We start from the raw sequence: 21,373 nt of genomic DNA, 5'->3' as shown, positions 1-21,373 counted from the left end.
TGGGAAGTGTTTAATAATAGCGTATCTTTCAGGTATGAATTACAGTAAAACCAAAATTACCATACCATTTGCTGAATCCTGTGAAAGCTCTTCCCATGAAAACTAAAGGCTTGTTCAAACAGGACTTTATCTTCCACTGTCCACTCATCCGGAAAGGGAGTGAAATTAGGGAGATCAGCAAGGGACTTCTCAATGTTATGTTTATGCCAGAATAACATGCCAAGTGCCTTTGAAGAGAAATCATTCCCCTTTGGTTTTAATGGACTTATGTTCCATCACACTTAAGAGAGTTAAACACAAATTAGGTTAAAATCTTAAGCCCATGACTTCAACTGAAAATACACTCACAGTTTAGACCTTTTAATCAGGAATGCCCAAGTAGTAGACCTCACTTATTTATTTCTTTTACATCAGGGCCTCAGAACAGTGAATGTTCTTACATACCACATTTGCTGCATAACCTAGGAACAACAGTGAGCTGAAGAGAGTGACTATAATTACTAAAGCAGGTTTGTAGACTTGTATCAAGACTGACCCACATTTACTCATTTGTCAATGTGTAGAGAAAAACATGCTAAAAAGAAAAATATCCAGTAAATACTTGAAGAAAACTATCAATCATAACACCAAACTAGAAGTGCTCAGTTGAAACTGAGTAGAGAAATATTTAAGTGTTAACCTTTTAGAAGTATATACCAATGGGCTGAACAGTTCCAAGGAGTACCTCAATTGCAACCTTAATAATATTTACCACATATAACTTTTAAAGTTCTTTATTATCATAATGCACACAAAGAATTATTATGAGGCATATTAATAACTTCAATGACTTTATTACCAAATCATAGGAAAGCCCAAAATGGGTAATTTCTAACCTTCCACAACTTTCCCTTCTATTGTTAAGTAAGTCTTAGGTCTTCATCTTTACTATAAGGTATTGAGTATCAAATTTCACTTTTTTTTTTTTTTAAGATTTTATTTATTTATTCGACAGTGTTAGAGACAGCCAGCGAGAGAGGGAACACAAGCAGGGGGAGTGGGAGAGGAAGAAGTAGGCTCATAGCGGAGGAGCCCGATGTGGGGTTCGATCCCATAACGCCGGGATCACGCCCTGAGCCAAAGGCAGACGCTTAACCGCTGTGCCACCCAGGCGCCCCCAAATTTCACTTTTTAAGAAGAGAGATAGCAGCTTTTTAAATACTGCATTTTAAAATTAATTTCTATACTCTGGTAGTACTCCTTTAAAATGAACATGAAAATGAACATTATTACGTTTTGAAGGATTAATGTCTCAAATATTAAACAGAAAGTCAAGAATACAAAACAAAATAATCAAAGGCTTCAAAATTCACAAAGAAAGTTAACGATGTTTAGATAAACATCTCAATTTCTAGAAATGACTTTGTATTATTTAACCACGGTACTGACTATAAAGTTAGCTCTTAATAATCCAGATTATAGATATTTCATTTATTTTACTATTAATTTTGATAAAGGCTGATCTAGTAATTAGTTGAAAAGAGATTTAAGAATCTCTATTTCCTTTTTATTTTTTCATGTTCTTCATTCCTTCATTACAAGGGAAAATGAACCATTTGCCCCATATAGATCTCCTTTTAAAGTTATCTAATAAAAAAAAAGCCCCCCAAAATAAATTTTAAAATTAAATTTAAAAAAGGCCCTTCATAAATTGTTTCATTCAAAATTGGGAAGTCAAATATTTCTTTAAATAAAAAGTTTAACCTCTAAGTCTTTCAGGTTAAAAGGTCACAGAGAATTACTTATACTAAAAAAAAAAAAAATTCCTTTTGGTAAGCGTTTGCCAGAATAATCTAAAAGCTTTCAGAACTCAAAGCAGAGTAAGAAATAGAGGTATTGAGAGAAATGTTCAAGCCCTTGAGATGAACAATGTTTATAAAAGCAAAATCCATAATTCTGAAAGGTCAGACTTTGCTAGGACTTTTGTGGTACCTATAAAATTGGTTGAACTGCACTTTCTTAGGATAGAAACAACCAAGAGATGTCCTTTGGATTTGGTAAAGATTGAGGAAAGCTTTAATATTAAAATGTTACTCTACATACCTGTTCCACATTGTAGCCATGTTTCTCCTTTGCAATTGCAATATATTCATCCACTGCAATGAAACAATGTTATATAATTAATTATTCTTATTTACTTTGTGTGCTTAGGTGTACTTTTTTTTTTTTTAAACAAAGCAAAATGAAAATATTATATTCCAGGGCTTTTTCCAGGGAAAAGTCCTCTTCCATAAATGTTACAAAAAAAGACTTCTATGAACAGGATCAGAAGCTTCCTTGATTTAAAATTTTACTTAGTATGATTTATCTGTAAGATTGTATAGCATATATTTATTAAATTCAATGACATTATATAATTATTTTCATATACAAAAAAGAGCAATCTGTATATAGCCAATAGAACCTAATTACAGTGTAAAATATTAGATAATTTCTTCATTTTTGTTTCAGTCTTTATTTGAAGGGACTTAGCTGTTTCAGCCCCATGTCATAGTAAGAGTTGGCCCAAAGCCTCTACCTTCCCACTTTTCACTGCTGTACAAAGGATGGTTTATCTATGTATGGTTTTGCCAGCTATACGTAATAACATGTTCATGCTTTGGTAGCCCTAAATTTTCTTCAGCTCTTCCTGCAAGCTATACAGAAGGTGTCTGAATATTCCATTTTCATTCATCTTCCATATGTAATCAAGCCAATAGAATTACTTAGATAAGCACAGCTTCAATGATGAGGTACCAGCTATTTCAAGGCCTCACTGCTGAGATGTCTGCCATTTCAGTCAGCAGGACTGTTTTATGTGAAATCCACAGTCACTCCTGTTTGATCCTTTTTTAAGGATCAAACAGTGTGTGTGTGTGTGTATGTATATTATATGAAATATGAAATAAAATTCTCTTTAAGCATATTTGGAGAAGCAGAGGTTAAGAATTCTGATCCCAGAACAGCTAGTCTACCAGGGCTTGGTTCTCAGCCTTATTGCTAGTTTTTTCACTATAAGCAATTAACTCTTCCTTTTTGTACCTTACTTTCCTCACTCTAAAACAGTACCTTCTTCCTGGGATTAAATGAGCTAACATATATCGAGTGTTTAGAATAACACCTGGCACATTTAAGGCACTTTATATGAGTTTGCTATTATTATTAGTCAATATAAGATAATTTAATATATAAAAATGATACTGTAACAATAATGCTATTAGAATAACAACTATTTTTTATGGATGCTATTATAGTTCCCTAAGACTGTAAAATTTTGCAGAAAGTCCAAATACTGTATTTTGTTTAGAACTTAAATACATAGCACTTAAACACAAGACAGGTCTAAATATATGCTGTTAAACTTTAACAAAAATGTCTTACAGTCCTATAAATAGAAGGCTAAACAATACCAGCCAATCTGTGGTTTCCAACCTTGGTTACGCATCAGATTCAGTGGGGGAGCTTTATAAAAGTAAGTTCAGGAGCACCTGGATGGCTCCATTGGAAGACAGTGCAACCCTTGATCTCGGGTCATGAGTTCAAGCCCCATGTAGAGTATATACATTATTTAAAAATAGAATCTTAAAAAATAAATAAATAAATAAAATAAAAAATAAAAAGTAAGTCCAGAATCCACCCCTAAAGATTCTGATTTAATTGGTTTGTGATAGAGACCAGACATCAGTACCGCCTTTTATAAGTTCCCCCAAGGGGGGCGCCTGGGTGGCTCAGTCGTTAAGCGTCTGCCTTCAGCTCAGGGCATGATCCCAGGGTCCTGGGATCAAGCCCCGCATCAGGCTGTCTGCTCTGCTGGGAGCCTGCTTCTTCTTCTCCCATTCCCCCTGCTTGTGTTCCCTCTCTCGCTGGCTGTCTCTCTCTCTGTCAAATAAATAAATAAAATCTTAAAAAAAAAAAAAAAAAAAAAAAGTTCCCCCAAGTGATTCCAACGCACAGCCAGGGTTGAAAACCACTGCCTGAGATCTTCGGTCTAGGATATTTTTCATGGACACCACACAATCAGGATATGCTGGCTTTCTGAATTTTGTTTTCCACCTTGTTAAGAAATGCACCATTGTACAAAACAGTGCTAGGACAGCAAAAGCCAGTGATACCCTGATGCTCAGTTTATGAATGAAAACCTTTGCCTGTAATGAGAACTGAACCAGAGAAACCTGATAATCTCCCTCAGGTTTCTTAGTATACAGTCCCAGGCCAAATGTACAATTTTGTGTTTTCTGTTAAGAATGCCTCAAGGGCATGTAATTCCTAGATTACCAGCTAGACTTCTTGCTGGTATTCCAAAACTGTCAAATAGGAAGAATTATCAGGTATGCACCATAATACTCAATTTTCAATTTTTAGTTCTCTTATTGCATCAATAAGTATGCTGAGACTTACTACGCACATGATATACAGGACATCGTTAATTTTCATGGGACTAAATAAACCATTACGGGACATCTTTAAAATTTAGTAAATATTTTGAAAAGACAAGCTTATTTTACAGCTGCAAGAACAGCTGTGCAGTGGTTTTTTGTTTGTCTGTTTTAACAAATTCAATGATAACTAAATGGAGGGGTGGGGATCTTAGTTTTGTTACCTGCACGTTTCCTATATCTGATGTGCCGCAAAGGATCAGGTCCGCTACATCACATTGAAGTCTAAAGCCACACCATGATTCAAGAAGTGCATGGTCAATGATCCAGAAGGTCTCCGTCCAGAAATGGGGAGCTCAAAGATGACCTGATTGATGGCTGCTGAAGTCAGTTCTTTCCCCTTTCCTCTTTAAAATGGTAATGATAGTGGGCTCTCTGAAGTTTGAAGGCATTTCTTTACAGCTCCATATACTGAGGAAAAGCCTGTGCAGATGTCTACATAGTAACTCCCTCCCCTGCTTGAGGATTTAAGCAGCAATGCCATCAGATCCTAGGTATTTTCAGTCTTCTGGGCCTGACACAAATTGGAATGATCAACCCACTATCTTTCAAAAGGAAAAACATTCTAATATAACAACCTCCATCAAAAAACAAAACAAAACAAAGACAAACTGTTTTCTTATGAGAATCCAAGTGACCCAAAACAAATATAAGTTGCATTTTCAATTGGTTGATAGATCCCTATTGACATAAACATTCAATTTCAGAAGACTTACATTTGGCATCTGGGATACTGTGATATGGAGACCACACAAGCATTCCTCCATTGTCTTTATCTGTGTACTTTGTAGCACCTGGGGAAAAAATTCATTACTTTGAATATGATGGATTTTATGTACATTTAAAGTAAGTATAAACAAAGTAAGCTTTATTTCTATTTTTGTACAGTACCTCCAAGAGGATAAAGGAACAAAATACGAGGAAACAGAGAAGAAAAGCAGATTTACATTAAATACAGTTAAGTATTTCATTTATGGAATTGAAGAAAATTTCACAATGACTGAAGTTAACCCCTTTTAAATGAAAAAGAAAGACTTTCTTAAATACACTATATAGCCCTACTTCTTGACAGGTAATAAACCTTAACCTTCTAAACACTATTTGGGAGGCAATAAAAATTTTGTCTTTTAAAATTAGAGAATACCTCAGGTGATAAGTTATTTCTGTTTTGCCCCATATCTAAATGGGCCAAGATTACCATCATTTAAAAATACTTGTATCTGGTTTTTATTTACTCTTATTCCTTGTGAGTCTGCCAACTATTCCTTTAGCATTAATTTCATTTATTACAGTTTATATTTATAAAATTATGTGCTCTGTGTAAGAGGTCAAAAACAAAAGTCAAAAAATGTAGAAGTTAATAATGCTGTTTTTCTTAAAGTAATCAGAGTCGACCTCTAATGTAGAAGCACACTATTACGGTTGCTTATTTCTAATCTGTTATAATATAAAAAGTCAGAAAAATCAAGCTCTATTAAAACTACATTAAGGATAGAATGAATGAAAGCCTGACACAGCTGTCCCAGTGCCAAGTACGTGCCCGTGGGTTCTGTCTTTTAATTACTCGGTGGTCTCTTTCTGGCTTCTTTCTAATTCCTAGGTGCATTCAAGTTAATTAAAACTATCAAGAAATGAAGCATTGTTGCCACCTACTTACTTTAAGACTTGTCTATGACCATATCATAATTGACTTTTATGAGGTATTGATAGCCGCCAACAAATGGCAAGAATTTCAAAAATTATTCACATAAAACATCAACAGAATTCTGTGGTTAAACTGTAATCATTCATAAAGTTATAAGATATTTGGGATAAAGAACATTCACTTCCAGGGGTAAAGGAACTACTAGTATAATCTCAATCTAGAGAAGTTATCTATCCAGGAACAACGTAATATAGTTCCGTAGTTTTTAATTTTTGGACAATCATTACACATCACTACTGCATATTCAATCAACAAATTATAGAAAATGATACATTGTTAGTGAAAATATGAAGCTAAAATTGTTTAAAAATTGTATGTGTTTTACTATAAGGAAAAATTAAGGATGGAGAAAAGAGAAATGAGAAAATAGTACCAAAGTATTAGAAAAATCGTATTTACAAAATGAATCTAAAGCAAAACCTACAGCATTTTGTCGTATCTTTAATAAAGATGGCAAAAAGCTGAAAGTTTAAGAAAACACAAAGTAGAAGTACATTATCTAAAATTTATATTCAATGAAAACAAATTTCAAGTTTTTTTAAAAACTTCAAAAAAATATATATTAAATTTCTAACCACATAAAATATAAACACAAAAGCAAAATTGGCAGCCACTCAATGGAAATAAAGACATATTCAAGTTGGTCAGAAGTCTTTATCTAATGCTATTCCTAGTGAGTATTCTAATCTTCAAATCAACATGGAATGATTCTTTTTCACAATGGATTATAACAATAATTTATTTTTTTTAAAGATTTTATTTATTTATTTGACAGAGATAGAGACAGCCAGTGAGAGAGGGAACACAAGCAGGGGGAGTGGGAGAGGAAGAAGCAGGCCCATAGCGGAAGAGCCTGATGTGGGGCTCGATCCCATAACGCTGGGATCACGCCCTCAGCCAAAGGCAGACGCTCAACTGCTGTGCCACCCAGGCGCCCCAACAATAAGATAATTTAAATCCTACTTAACAGAGTAAGGATTGCAACAAAGAAAGGTTTCCATTAAGTCTCAAGTCTTAAGAGCATACCATGCTTAATATTTAAACATATTTCCTGCATCTGATTCTTGCATTACAGAAAATCTTAATACCTTCACAAAATGTCTCTTCTTACACAGATATAAACTATTTCTTGTATTTTTCCCCATGAAGAGTAACAGTTAAGTTTTCCAAAAAAATTCTTAGGACTACAATTAAGGGCTTGATCTGACAAAAATTGACATCCAAGCTGTGGGGACTAACAGCTCTTCTAATATGGGGGTGGGGGGTGCTAATAGGGAGAGTAATTGTGTCTGGTAGCAGAGAATGCCTAATTAGGCATTTCACAATGTTCCTTTTTTTTTTTTTTTAACATTTATTTATTTGAGGGAGAGAAAGACAGCGAGAGAGAACATGAGTGGGAGGCGGGGTGAGGGAGCAGCAGATTCCCTGCTGAGCAGGAAGCCCCAAGCGAGGCTCAATCCCAGGACCCCAGGATCATGACCTGAGCTGAAGGCAGATGCTTAACTGAGCCACCCAGGCACCCCCACAATGTTCTCTTCCTAACCTTGAACTAAACTCTTACCATTTTCAATCACGTATGTGTCAACTAGGCCCAAGAGATGACTGATGTTCACAGGAAATGAAATATTTTAATATAATGGTTAAGAGTGTAACCATTATAAAGCTAGACTAATTCGAATCCAAGCACTGCCATTCCCTAGCTTTGCCATCTTAGGGAAATTTACCTATGTTGTCCATGCCTCAGTTTAATTCGTTAAAAACATGGATGATGAGGGGTGCCCCGGTGGCTTAGTCGGTTAAGTGGCTGACTATGGATTTCAGCTCAGGTAAGGATCTCAGGATCCTGGGATCCAGGCCCCATACTGAGCCCCCACACTGGGCTTCCCACTCAGTGGGGAGTCTGCTTGAGGATTCTCTCTCTCCCTTTCCCTCTGTTCCCTCCCCCCCGCCCCCACTTGCACGCTCTCTAAAATTAAATAAATCTTAAAAAAAAAGGGATGATGAGAGTACTTCACAGTATTAAAAAATTAAATGAATGTATGCAAAGTACCTGGCATACAGTAAGCATTACCTACACATTATTATTACTAGTATATGCTCACTGAAAGCCGTTCTTGTTCCCTTTTATCTCTACTCTGAAAAGACTTGTCATCTTATCAAATAATAACACAAATGAATAAAACCTCATGGGGCTCTAACACAAACAGCTGATGCCTTCTCTCACCAATCCCTTGAAAATGAGATTGGATAGTTGAAATGACCCTTTTGTTTCTCTAACAACTCAGACCTGACTTCTCTCCTATAAAAAGAGAAAGTAACTTGTATTATTAAATCAATGTACCCCTCAGGATGCTTTGCATCCAATAAAGTTTTATCCTTTCCATTATAAAAGTTGAAAAAATATCTAAAGGACATAAACTCAGTATTTATTTTGCTTTTATGTGTAACAATATTTAACATTATATCTCAAAACTATCTGATACTCAGATATAATACTGAAGGAATGCCTGGGTGGCTCAGCTGCTTAAGCCTCTGCTTTTGGCTCAGGTCATGATCCCAGGGTCCTGGGGTCAAGTCCCACATCAGCAGGGAGCCTGCTTCTCCCTTTTTGGCCCCCTGCTCGTGCGCTCTCTCTGACAAATAAATAAATAAAATCTTAAAAAAAAAAGAAGTAATACTGAAAATCAAGCTTGCCTCACCAACAAAATAATCCAGTTTAGAAGTATTCTATCTTCCAAACAGATTAAAAAAAACAAACCAAATCCTAGATAGCAAGCTACCATCATTTTAAAAGACTATATAGTAGCATGACAGTTCTGAAAACAAAATTAAACAATTTTTTAAAGTATGAAATGAAACACTTAAAAGTTTAATAACTGCAGTTGGTAAAGTACATTTATGAGACCAATTGGGGAAAAACAACAACTGAAAAACAAAAGTATAATTTTGATAAGCTAGGATTTTTACATGAAGAGCAATTTTCAAAATACGTACAAAAATAAAAATCTACTTCTTCTTAGTTTAAGACATTTAGAATAAGGATTTTGATGAAAATCATAGAACAAATATTCTATATAAATAATTTAAGTACTGAGAATATTAAGACACACCAAATATTTTTTTAAAAATTCTCCTATTTATGAACTCGGCTCTCACTTACATATATAATTCACTACCTTCAAACTGGGATAAATAACAACTTTCCAAAGGGTATGTAAGCATAGGTAAGTTTTATGGGAATCAATTTTCAGAAACGTTAGCTTCCCCGTGTGCTCTTTCCCAAGACAATCTGCCTGAGAATTCACCTGCAGCTTAAATGTATATGCTCATTCTAATTCTAACCTCCTTCACTAATGCCCTCCTCTGTCTTACAAAAAAAAAAAAAGAAAGAGGCAGTTCTCTTACCCCATCCCACATCCGACAAGAGTACATTGCCTAAAATTTTAAGACCTCAACATTGTCAAACAAAGGGTGTCAGCAAGGCTCTCCTTTACTGAAGGCATCATAGCTATTACAATTTCAATCAATTATAAGTTAATTGTAATAACTCAAACCACAAGAGACTTAACACTTAGAGCCTTATGTTCACAAGAATACATATTACAGTGGTAGAGAAACTGGATAGGTGATCAATAAAGCACTTTCAAGCACAAAAATATAAAATTCCGCGGGGGAAAATGCATGGAAATGATTTCAAAGATAAAAAGGAAAAATGTAAACTTTCAGACTATTTGCCTATTCACACTTTTTATAAAATAGATACTATCATATTACTGTAGTACTTATATTTAACTGGATGCATTTAAAATAAGGAATAATGGCTTTATTTCAGAGTGCTAATATTTTCAATACACTGGAGATTATGCTTTTCAACTACTTAAACACAGCAACAAGTGATAGATGTCAAAAATATGCGAGAAAAATTTTTTGAAAATTCTTTTATGAATATACAAGCAAAACATTTTGAAGACCATTGCTTTATAGACTTTAATTTTCACCTAATCTTATGATATAGTTAACATCATCTCCCTGTCACAAATGAGAAAATAAAGGCATGGATACATCAGGTAGTTCGTCAAGGTCACTACGCCCGTAGCTAAAAGGCATATGGGAAGAGGTGAGACTCAATCACCACACGAAACTGCTCCTTCCTTGATATACAAATAGTCAGGAGGCACTAAATAAAGTCGGGAAGTGAAAAATCTGAAGAAGAAAAAGGCACCTAAGAAAATAATCAAACCCAGTTAGTAAATTTTTATAAAGGCATTCTCAGCAATGGTGTTAACATAAACTGTTCCTAAACTTATATTCAGTAATTCCAATTTAAATCACAATTCTTTTCATACTTTCTAAAATACTTATTTTAGTAAGTCATTCTCTGCTTGATTTCTATCATCACTATTAAAAATGTCCTACACACACAAATCCTCTTTAATTTTCCTATATTCTGATCATAATAATCTTGGTACCTAAGAAATTGTACTTCCAAATAAGTTGGTTACAGGTGAATAATCTCCATGAAGGTAGACTGAATGGTTTATGAGACTAAAGATAAATGTATGAGAAAAAGAAAAGGAGAAAGAGGAACTGACCATTTCTCAATTTCCATCATTAATAAATATCTCTTTTCCTTTTATCTTTCCCAAGGAAATATGTTTAATTTCTTACCAAATTATATTGAATTGATGTGAAGTAGAAACTTCACACAACAGCACAACACTTAGAATAAAAGAGAGCAATGGCACTATGTTGAAAAGCATAGAGGTTCAATATTTACTTTTAAAAAGTGTCTAACAACTGATAATCTACATTTGCTTGACAAGATTTGCTTATGATGGCTATAGGAAAGCCTATTCAGGTTTAAGTGATAACTGGTTTTACTTGTGTCCTAGGATTCAGTATTCTTCTGCAGATTATTAGGGAGAAAATTTATAGATGAATTTTTAAAATGTGACATATATTCCTATCCTAATAAAGAGTATCAATTATAATCTAAATAAATAACTTGAAAATGACTTTAAAAAATATAATAATTCAGTGATTTTTTCCCCACAAATATTCTGCTTAGGTTCAAAATAATAATTAAAAAAATGATGATCAAGTAAACTGGATAACTCAAACTGGCTATATGAAACTACCTGAAGCATTCTGCACTTTTAATGAATTATTTTTCAAATTTTGAAATATATTCCAATCTATCATGAAATGAAAACCAAAACAAACAAAACAAGACATAAAAACCTTTACAGTGATCTAGATCATGGCATATATAAATTTGTTTCAGCAAGAAGTCTGGTTTTTAGACACAGGACTTCCTAATCAACCTGCATACAGTTGTCTATAAAATATAAACCTACCAAATGGAACAAAAAGATATGTTTATTAACTTATGAAATAACTAATAGCTAATTATTTACTAATTTACTAATTGTAACTAATAAGTAGTTACAAATAACTAATTTGTAAATCAGTTTATCATTTCCCACAAAAGCAGAGTACCAGTGAATGCCCAAAATCACAAAGGTACAAATGTATGCAGAATCATTCTTCTTAATTATGAAATTTGATCTTTACTGAATAACTGCCATATGCCCAATCATGTATTCCTGATAAGAATTCCATGAAACATTTTTTTTTTTTCCATTTTACAGCTAGGGAAACTAAGGATCAGAGAAGGTCACTGACTTGCTCAGAGCACAAAAATAAAATAGCTGGGAACTGAATTCAGTCTATCTTAAGCCAAAGCATGCTTTTTCCAAGTATCAAGTTAATACCTGAGGCAACATAGTAATGTGAAAGTGTTATTCACCTACTAGCTGCATCAATAAACAAAATTAGTTTCACAGAACATTTAAAATTATTTGAAGACCACCAGTACACACACCTGATAGTTTTTGAATAAAATGTATTAACAGCTATGTCATTTATAAGGACACCCACATCTAACGAGTATTCGTATCATTGCTTTTACCTACTGAAAAACAGACTGCACTGACAATCCTTTTAACATTCATTATTTTACCCTCCCCCTCGGGACAGGAGATGCCACCTAAAACTCTTTATTTTGCATTGTTGTAATGGGCAGGGGATGGATGATAATACCCATCTATACCCTATAATGAAGTAAAGAAGCTATCCCTCACCCCTCAAAAAAAAAAAACCCACAAGAAAGCCGTTATTAATATCTAATACAGAATTCAAAAGTCCGACACAATGTTATTATGAGTGGGCAATGGGCAAAAAACTGACCAACTGTAAGGGAGAAAGGAAAAAAAAGAGCTCCTTCAAAGTCTGCCCAAAGACTGAACTGAAGAGGGTCTGGGGTGGGGAGAAGGAAACACGCTCCACTCCGGGAGGCTCCAGCAAGGGCGCCTCCATATGCGGAACTCTCGCCCAATCCCCGTCCAGGCTGAAATCCCGTGACCGCCAGAGAGCCTGTTTGGAGAAAAGTAGACAGGGAGCCCGCAAGCTGGGTTGGCAGAGGACGCTGGAACCTGGCTGCTCGGGGAGAAAATGTCTCCTTGGCAGCTGCAGCCACTGTCCTGTGGTCTGACTTCCTAGGGCTGGCTGGAGGGCGAGGTGTGCCTCTGGCTTCTCCCCACCCCCTTCCCCCATCCCTTTCTCTCCGCGGCTCCTACAGTCCGCAGAGCTGTCGCGACCAAAGCTACACCACCTAGCTAAAAAGAAAGAAAAAAGAAAATCCCGTGTGCGCGCGGGTCGGCCAGGGCTCGCCCTCGGCTTCGGCCGATGACAGCAGCCCCGGCATCCGCCGCCCTTGCGGAGCGCGGCCCTCCGCTCCCGGGGGCCGACGGTGTGGCAATTGACATTTGCATGGTTCTTCCACACGCAGCCCGCACGCCCTCTCCTCCAGCCCTCGGCCCAGCAGCCGCTCCTTCCCCAGCCTCGGACCCCCGAATCCGCCGAGGGCCGCCTCCCTCTGCTCTCCCCGACCTCGCCCCGGGCTCGTGGGGACAGAAAGGCGATGCCACCAGCGGGCAAGTGGCCTCCGAAGGAACCATGTTAACCTTGCAATGCACACATCTGCCCACACGCCCTGTGTCACAGCCCTGCCAAGCCTGACATCCTCCCCGCCAGATGCCTGCCCATCCCAGCCCCGCATCCCCTCCCAACAGCACACCCGGACCCCTACCCCGGCCGCCCCTCTACCCCTTCCACCCTAAACCATTCCCGAAAAAGGGGAGACAGGATTTTGCTTAAGCAAATATATCTACCTGGATCAAATTCAGGGATCCGAGCTTGGTATTCAGCTCCGACTCTCATCCCAACATCTGCAAAGCAATGCCAAAAAGAAAAAAAAAAAAAAAAAGAAAAAAGAAAAAAAAAGAAAAGAAAGAGAAGAAAAAAAGAAAAAGGAAGAAACACTTAATAAAATATAAAAATTGCTGGAGGGAGGAAAGAAGCGGCGGGTGGATGGGAAGATATTAACTCCGGGCACTCCGGGAGATGGCAGCGGATGGGGGCGGGGAGCGAGGTGGGGGGGGCGAGGGCGGAGGATTGGTCGAGGGCGGAGGGACGGGGGTCGCGGGGGGTGCTGCTGCACTGCACCGGGAGTTCGAGGCTACCGCAGCGCCCGGGCTCCGAGGGGAGGGCGGGAGCGCGGCGAGGGGAGGGGGCTGGGGGAGGGGAGGAGGGAGGGGGGCAGGCGGGCTGGCGGGGAGGAGTTCGAGGCTACCACCGTGCTCGTCGTCGCTGCTGCAGCCGCTCTCGGGCTCGGAGTAGTGCAGCCCGCCGTTGGTGGACGAGGCGCCGCCGCCGCCGCCGCCCGCCGGGCTCTTGGCGCTGTCGTTGGCCGATCGGTTCTTCCCCAGTAACTCGGGCCCTTTCTCCATCATGCCGGGCATGGTAGAAGAGGGGAGGGGGAAAGGTGAGGGAAAGCGGTAGGCGTCAGGGTGAAGGGGGAGATGGCTTACGAGTGCGGGCGGGAGGGAGAGGAGGAGGAGGAGGAGACGGCGGCGGCGGAGGAGGAGGAGGAGGAGGGTGTTAATATGGAGCCGCCATAACCGCCCCGGTCCGGCAGTAGCGCAGTCGCCTCACAACAACCCGCCCCGGCCCCGCCTCTCTCCCCTCCTCCCTCCGCCCGCCCGGCGCAGTCCCGGGCGCCCCTGTCGGCCGCGCCGCGCTCTACGCCGCCGCCGGTATCACTCCGCCCCGCAGGGAGGTTCCGGCCGCCGGGCGGGGAGGGGCGAGGGGGGGAGGCGGAGGGGAAGAGGGGGAGGGGCGGGGAAGCCCCGCTCGCCGGCAGCCTGGGCAACCCCAACCGAGCTAATAAAATCTCCGCAGAAGCGCGACCGCCTCTCCGGCTTCCTTCCTAGGGGGCGCTCGGGCGCGCGGGCGGAGGCGAACACAAGGGCGTGGGACTCTTTGCCCTCTCAGGGCGGAAGGAACGCGCCCAGCCTGAGAAAGGGCCGGCGCGACCCGAGGCGCTGGAGTCAGGGGAGCGGCCCCCCTCTCTCGGAAGGGGTTGCGGGTCGGGGCGGCCGGGCGGGTCTCGGCGGGAACACGGCCCGCCTTGAGATCCTGCGGCGGTTCGACTGTTCGGTTTCGCGGCTCCTCCGCCGGCGTCGAGCTGGTGTCGCGCGCTTGCCCGCGGTGCCGCGGGGCAGTCGGACTGTGTGACGGGGAGCCCTTCGAGTTCCAGGGCCGGCGGGCCAGAGTAGCAGACGCGGTCATGATTATCTGGACGCTGCAGTTTGGGTGTCTGAATCCCAGAACTGGGGCCTGACTCCCTAGAGGGTTTGAGGGTGCCGAGATGAGTTTCCAGTGCTGAGCAATGCAGCTGTATTTTGCTAAAAGGTGTTTTGTTAAAAACCTTTCCCCCGTTCTCTCACCTTTGCTTTATTTTTATCCATTTTTCGCCTTTACTGTTACGTTAGTTAGGAAGTGGGTGTTGTCAGTGGTGAAATAAAATTACGACCGGGGCCTTGTCCAGTGGTGCTTACTCAGTCGGCGCTGACCCGTGGTCAGGGCTTGGAGCAGAGCTGTAGGGAGGGCGGAGTCCCCGAGTAGAGGTGAGGCAAGAGCTGCATTCTGGCAGGATTTCCAGCCTGGCGGGCTCTGTGCTCTGTAATGCTTTTCTGAATTGCAGTAGACAGAAGGAATAGGGAACTGCCTATTTCGTTCACCAGATTTGAGGATGTCTGCTTTGTGCCAGCCTGCCTGGCATTGGGAGCTATTTATGATTTTCTTTATTATTTATTTATTGTTTTTGCTCAGCAATAAGAATTAAGGACTTCCTGTGAACATCTAGTATGCAAATGAATGCAAAACAGTATTTGTGGTCCATAGATAAGGTATTCTCCGAACACTTAAAGATTGTCCTGTATGAATTCTATTATAGGTCAATGCGGAGTGGATCAAAGCAGAAATAAGCCTCTCTGGCCAGAGCAAGACTTCACTGAAAGCAGTAACATACCTAAAGCAGGAATGTCTGGATCAGGAATTGATTGAGAAAAAAAAAAAAAAAACCTGGGAAGTAAATATTTGGCAAGATTCCTGTCTAAAGGGGAAAGTCTCCTGAGCAGGTACAAAACCTATCTTGTTCTGATAGTGGATGTAGTTTGATCTATCGAAGCTTGATATGATTCCATTAGATCATACAACTAAACCTTTTATTCTTTTCTTTCTCTCAACAAATATAGTTCTGAATATTATTTTAATTCCCATATAGTTTTTGTGCAATGAGAGAATATCCTGGGCAAATGAAACAAATAGCCATTTCCTATGACAGATACATTTTTGATTGTAGATTAATACATTGGTATTTTCATTTTCACACACAAGCTTCTAATGAGCATGATTCAGCATCTCTGGTCCTATAATGCAAAGGCCAGACCCTGAACTAAGTGAATTCACGAAAGATAAATGTTGCTCTGAGTCCTTTGGGCCAGAATGCTTTCTAACTTCCCAACTTTGCAACACTTTCCAGCCTCTTTTCTACTGAAAGGAATTCCTGCATAAAGATCAGGGATTAAAACATTGCGAAGATTTGGGGACTTTTGTAACATTTCTAATGATTAGTAAAACCCTTAAGGAAGATTCCACACTTTTCTTGAGTACAACGAAGAGGACAGAACAAGGAAGAATGCATTCTACTCTTGGGAGAAGAACCTCAGGGATGGGATCTTTTTTTTGTGAAAGAAAACATCTGAAGCTGGCCTGGTTCTGAAGAATAGGCCTTAAAATGATTTCCCAACAGTTAATAAGAACAGTATTAAAAAAAAAAAGGGAAAACCTAAGAAGAAAATCTTGGGGATGTCTATAAGGGGTTAGAGGAAAAGAATCTGGTCAAGGAAGAAGAATGCTCGGGGTGCCTGGGCGGCTCAGTCATTAAGCGTCTGCCTTCAGCTCAGGGCGTGATCCCGGTGTTCTGGGATCGAGCCCCACATCAGGTTCTCCGCTGGAAGCCTGCTTCTTCCTCTCCCACTCCCCTTGGTTGTGTTCCCTCTCTCGCTGGCTGTCTCTATCTCTGTCAAATGAATAAATAAAATCTTTAAGAAAAAAAAAAAAAAAGGAAGAAGAAAGCTTTAAGAAAGGGTTAATAAATAATGTCCAGTGATGCAGAGTCATGAGACAGGTTTGAGAAAAGGTCTCTGGATTTGTTAACTAGAACAATATTTGTTATTTTGTTTGTTTGCTTTTTTACTGTATTAAACTTTTCCTATTTTCATTGTAGTTTAAATTTGGAATACATCTCATAGTTCTAAAATCAAATGATATAAGAGGAAATACTTCACTATTGTAGTGGACATCCCAGTGACAAAAAGGCAAGGAATAAAATGTATAAAGATTTTTTGTTTTGTTTTGTTTTTATTTGAGAGAGAGAGCAAGAGAGAGAGAGCATGAGTTGGGGGAGGGCAGAGGGAGAGAGAGAGAAGCAGACTCCTTGCTGAGCAGGGAACCTGACTCTGTGCTTGATCTCAGGACCCTGAGATCACGACTTGAGCTGAAGGCAGGCACTTACTTGGCTGAGCCACCCAGGTGCCTCCAAAATGTATAAGGATTGGAAAGAAATACATAAATTTGTTATTTGGAGAAAGCATGATAGTCTGTATATAAAATTATAATCTATAAACCTTTAGTATTAGTAATGAATTTAGCAAGTTGCTGGATACAGTCAGTATATAAAGATCAATTAAGTTTTAAAATACCAGAACTAAACAGTTAGAAAGTGAATTTTTAAAAATGATAACATGTGAATGCATCAAAAATATCGAATACCTAATGTTTTAGCTTCTGACGGCTGTAACAAATTACGACAAATTCAGTGGCTTAAAACAAACTCCTGTCATACTTCTGGAGAAGCCTGAAATCAAGGTGTCAGCAGGGCTGCACTCCCTACAGAGGCTTTAGGGAGAATCTGTTCCCGCCTTTTCCAGTTTCTGGTGTCTGTTAGCATTCCTTGGTTTGAAGCCTCATCACCCCAATCTCTACCTCCATCTTCACATTGCCTTCTCTTCTGTGTGTGATGAATTTTCCTCTTCCTCTATTATATAAAGACACTGATAACAATAGGATCCATCTGGATAATCTAGGATTATTTCCTTGTCTCAAGAGCCTTAACTTAATCACATCTGCAAAGACCCTTCTTCCAAATAGGGTAACATTTATAGGTTCCAGGAATTAGGACCTGATATGGGAGCACCATCTAACACATGGCACCTAGGAATAAATCTTAATGAAAGGTTATAAGAACTCTATACTAAAAATTATGTTATTCAAAGAAATCAGAGAAGACCCAAGTAACTGGTCAGATACAGTATGGTCATGGATTGGAAGATTCAATATTGTAAAAATGTCAGCCTCCCCAGTTGATCAGTAGATTTAGTCTAATCCCTATTAGAATCCTAGCAGATTGTGTGTGTGTCATTTGACAAGCTGAAATTTAAATGGAAATTCAGAAGATCAAGAAGAGTCAAGACAATCTGGAGGAAGAACAAAGTTGGAGGACTTATACTATCGGGTGTTAGAAAGGAGACCAATGGAACTGAATAGAACTCATTTGAACATTTTATGTGAAGGTGACACTGTACTAATGTGGAGAAAACAATGGATGCTTTAATAAATGTTGCTGGATCAACTGAATGTCTGTGGAAAACAAAAAACCTTGATTCGTACTCATACTAAAAACAAAAGCAAAACAAAACCCTAAATAGATTGTGGACCTAAAAGTAAAAGGTAAAGCAATAGTGCTTTTAGAAAATACCATGGTTTGGGGCGCCTGGGTAGCGCAGTCGTTAAGCATCTGCCTTCGGCTCAGGGCGTGATCCCGGCGTTCCGGGACTCGTCCGGGATCGAGTCCCACATCGGGCTCCTCCGCTGGGAGCCTGCTTCTTCCTCTCCCACTCCCCCTGCTGTGTTCCCTCTCTCGCGAACTGTCTCTCTGTCACATAAATAAATAAAAAAATATATTAAAAAAAAAAAAAAGAAAATACCATGGTTTATTGTCTTTACAGTTTGGGTAGTCAAATTATTTCTTAAATAGGACATAAAAAGCATGAGGAAAATATTGAGCATTCCAGGCACAGAAAATAATATGGGGGGCACCTGGCTGGCTTAGTCAGTAGAGCATGCAACTCTTGATCGCGGGTTTGTTAATTCAAGCCCCACATTGGGTGTGGAGATTGCTCAAAAGTAAAAAAATCTTTAAAAAAAAAGCAGTATGGGAAATGCAAAGAATCTTGAATTGTGTTATGTCAAGGAGCTACAAATAATTTTGTATTCCTGGAGCATGAAGTGAACTGAGAATGGCCCTGGAGAGTTAGGCAAGGACTGAACCACATAAAGGCCTTGATAGCCTTCAAAGGGTTAAGCAATTTATAGATAATGGAAAAGGATCAGAGGGATCTAAGCAAGAGAATGATTCAGTTCAATTGGTATTTTAGTGGTGCCTGGGTGGCTCAGTCGTTAAGCATTTGCCTTAAGCCCAGGGCATGATCCCGGGATCCTGGGATCGAGCCCTGCATCGGGCTCCCTGCTCTGCTTGGAGCCTACTTCTCTCCTGCTCCCCCTGTTTGTGTTCCCTCTCTCGCTGGCTCTCTCTCTCTCTCTGTCAAATAAATAAATAAAATCTAAAAAAAAAAAAAATTGGTTATTTTAGATGAAATTGAATGTGGCAAAGAAATCAATTAGAAGACTGTTCAGAATTAGTTAAGAAATTATGAGGTTTAAGTTATGGCAGTGGTAGCAAGAATAGAATTGGAGACAGATGCAGATAAATAGGAGGCAAAATTAGCAAAATTTGGGGCTTGATTGAATATGGAAAGGAAGAGGGAATGGAGGAGTCTAAGCTGATGCCAGGATTTTGGCTTGACTGTCTGGGTGGATTGTGTCAACACAGAGTTGGTGAATAATGACCTACCAATTTGAGGGACAAGGAGAATGAATTTATTTCCAGATATGTTGGGTTTTCAACAGGGAGATATCAGCATGCATTTGGATATATAACTAAGATCAAGAGTGCAGAGAGGGCTTTGTTGCCAATTGATTGTAGCTAACTAAAGTCATGAGACCTAAGTAGATCATGCAAGAAGAGGATGTAAAATTAGAAGTATAATGAGCTGAGAATGAAAAGCAGATGAACACCAACATTGAAGGGCCATACAGAGGAAAAGAAATGCGTAAAAGAGACTGAGCACAAATAGAGAAAGAAATAAGAAGACAACTAAGGAGAGTGTAACTTCCCGAAACCAAAGGTATAGAGAGATCTAAAGAGAAAGGATCTCCAGGACAGCAGAGAAGTCAGTAAATTAAAGATAAGACACCAGTATGTACAATGCTTTGGCAAGTAAGAGAACATGAAAGATCTTGGAAAGACCACTTTTACTAGGATCATGGACCAAAGAACCGAACTGCAGTGGATTGAGAAGTGAAGAAATCCTTTAAGGAAAGGGGAACAACAATATGAACCTACTCCAGAAAAGTACTCATATGGATAAGAAAAGGAAAAAATGGAACTAAGTATCTTAGAGCAATGTAGCTCTAGAGTTAGAGGCGAGAGTATGTATATATGTAATATCTCAAAAGTTGAAGTACCAAGTGTGGTTATTTCTCCCCTATTAACAGATGGATGTATACAGCTGGAACTTTATGTTAAGGAAAAGAGAACAAAGGTTATCTAAGTCTGTGTACGTAGTAGGTGTTTAATAAATGTTTGCTGAATTGAACAAAACCAACATCCAGACCGTAGCAGTATGTATGTATTTCCTTTCTAACACACATAAATAACTACAGAATGTTTCTGAAAGAGTATAGAAGAAACTGTTTACTGCTGGGGAGTGGGTGTCACTGTCTGAGATGGAAGGGGGATTTTATGTCATGTATTCCATTCACAGTTGGTCTCTTTTGCCATGTGTACGTATTACTGTTTTGAGGAAATAAATGTTTAAAGAATCAATAGACAAAACACAGATAAGTATAATTTTAAAAATAATGTAGAAGTTCCACCTACTAGAAGTTGAGAAGTAGAACGGAAGAGGAAAGATGGAAAGATTATAGGGGTATTATTCTCGTTTGACAAAAGAAAAAAAATTTAAGCAGGGCAGTAATTGTGGGTTACACCTTAATTCACCAACTACGCTAGGCACACAGGAAGGACCTTAACAGATGTCCTATTTTATTCATATCATCCAGGCTCATAATGATTTTCTTTATGACAACAATTTTGCTGAAAAGCTTATTGATTTGCTTTTTGGTTCTCCTTCATTATTACATTAAAAGTGTCTGTCTCAGATGTTTAACTCCAAAACAGTAAAGTGATGCTGTGCAACATTGAGCCCAGGCTGGTGGGAAGGCCCAAACATGTTTACAACAGTGAGGAGCTTCGTGTTTTTGTTTGTTTTGTTTTTTTTAGAGCCACTGATCCCCAAGGTGGGGTGGGGGTGGGATCATATAATTTTAGAGGTCTGGCAATGCCCCTCCCCCATAGCTACCATTTCTCAAACTGGTCTTCCAACTTCCTTTAAAACAGATAATAGAGATAGGAAACTACAACACAAAGTAGATCATTTCATTTTTTAAGTTTAAGTCTTAGAAAACCTCTTCTTTTTCTTCTTTCTTCTTTTTTTTTTTTTTGTACCCAAAGTTCATCTACATCTGAGAGAAACCCCAAATAACTGTCTTAAACAAAATGAAAATGTATTTTTCATGTAAAAGATATCCAGAAGTAGGCAGTCCTGGCCTAAATGACAACTGCAGT

General features: G+C 39.2%; 1 protein-coding gene and 1 long non-coding RNA gene across 4 annotated transcripts in view; one reads left to right on the top strand and one right to left on the bottom strand.

The window, feature by feature from the left end:
• Positions 1-14,240, bottom strand: part of RCOR3 (REST corepressor 3) — a 53,059-nt gene extending 38,819 nt beyond the window's left edge. For 2 of the 3 annotated variants that reach the window (XM_045787837.2, XM_045787839.2), the window contains exons 1-5: positions 13,856-14,238; positions 13,392-13,448; positions 5,171-5,248; positions 2,083-2,135; positions 66-227 (exon numbers count right to left, since the gene is read on the bottom strand). In XM_045787837.2, the coding sequence (XP_045643793.2) occupies positions 66-227; positions 2,083-2,135; positions 5,171-5,248; positions 13,392-13,448; positions 13,856-14,021 (516 nt within the window). In that variant the 5' untranslated portion in view covers positions 14,022-14,238. Of the gene's footprint in view, positions 1-65; positions 228-2,082; positions 2,136-5,170; positions 5,249-13,391; positions 13,449-13,852 lie in introns of all 3 variants that reach the window. The other variant, XM_045787836.2, reaches the window with a different exon arrangement.
• Positions 14,241-14,500: 260 nt separating this feature from the next.
• On the top strand, positions 14,501-18,340 carry LOC148110660 (uncharacterized). The gene is made up of 3 exons (XR_015722541.1): positions 14,501-14,973; positions 15,518-15,701; positions 16,106-18,340. It is a non-coding gene; the product is annotated as an uncharacterized LOC148110660 (long non-coding RNA).
• Positions 18,341-21,373: the final 3,033 nt, after the last annotated feature.

This window comes from Ursus americanus, chromosome 2 (assembly GCF_024610735.1).
Source record: "Ursus americanus isolate L20-20 chromosome 2, mUrsAme1.1.p, whole genome shotgun sequence".
NCBI lineage: Eukaryota > Metazoa > Chordata > Mammalia > Carnivora > Ursidae > Ursus > Ursus americanus.
The sequence above is the reverse complement of the archived record's forward strand: the minus strand, read 5'-3'. Positions and strand labels throughout refer to the sequence as shown.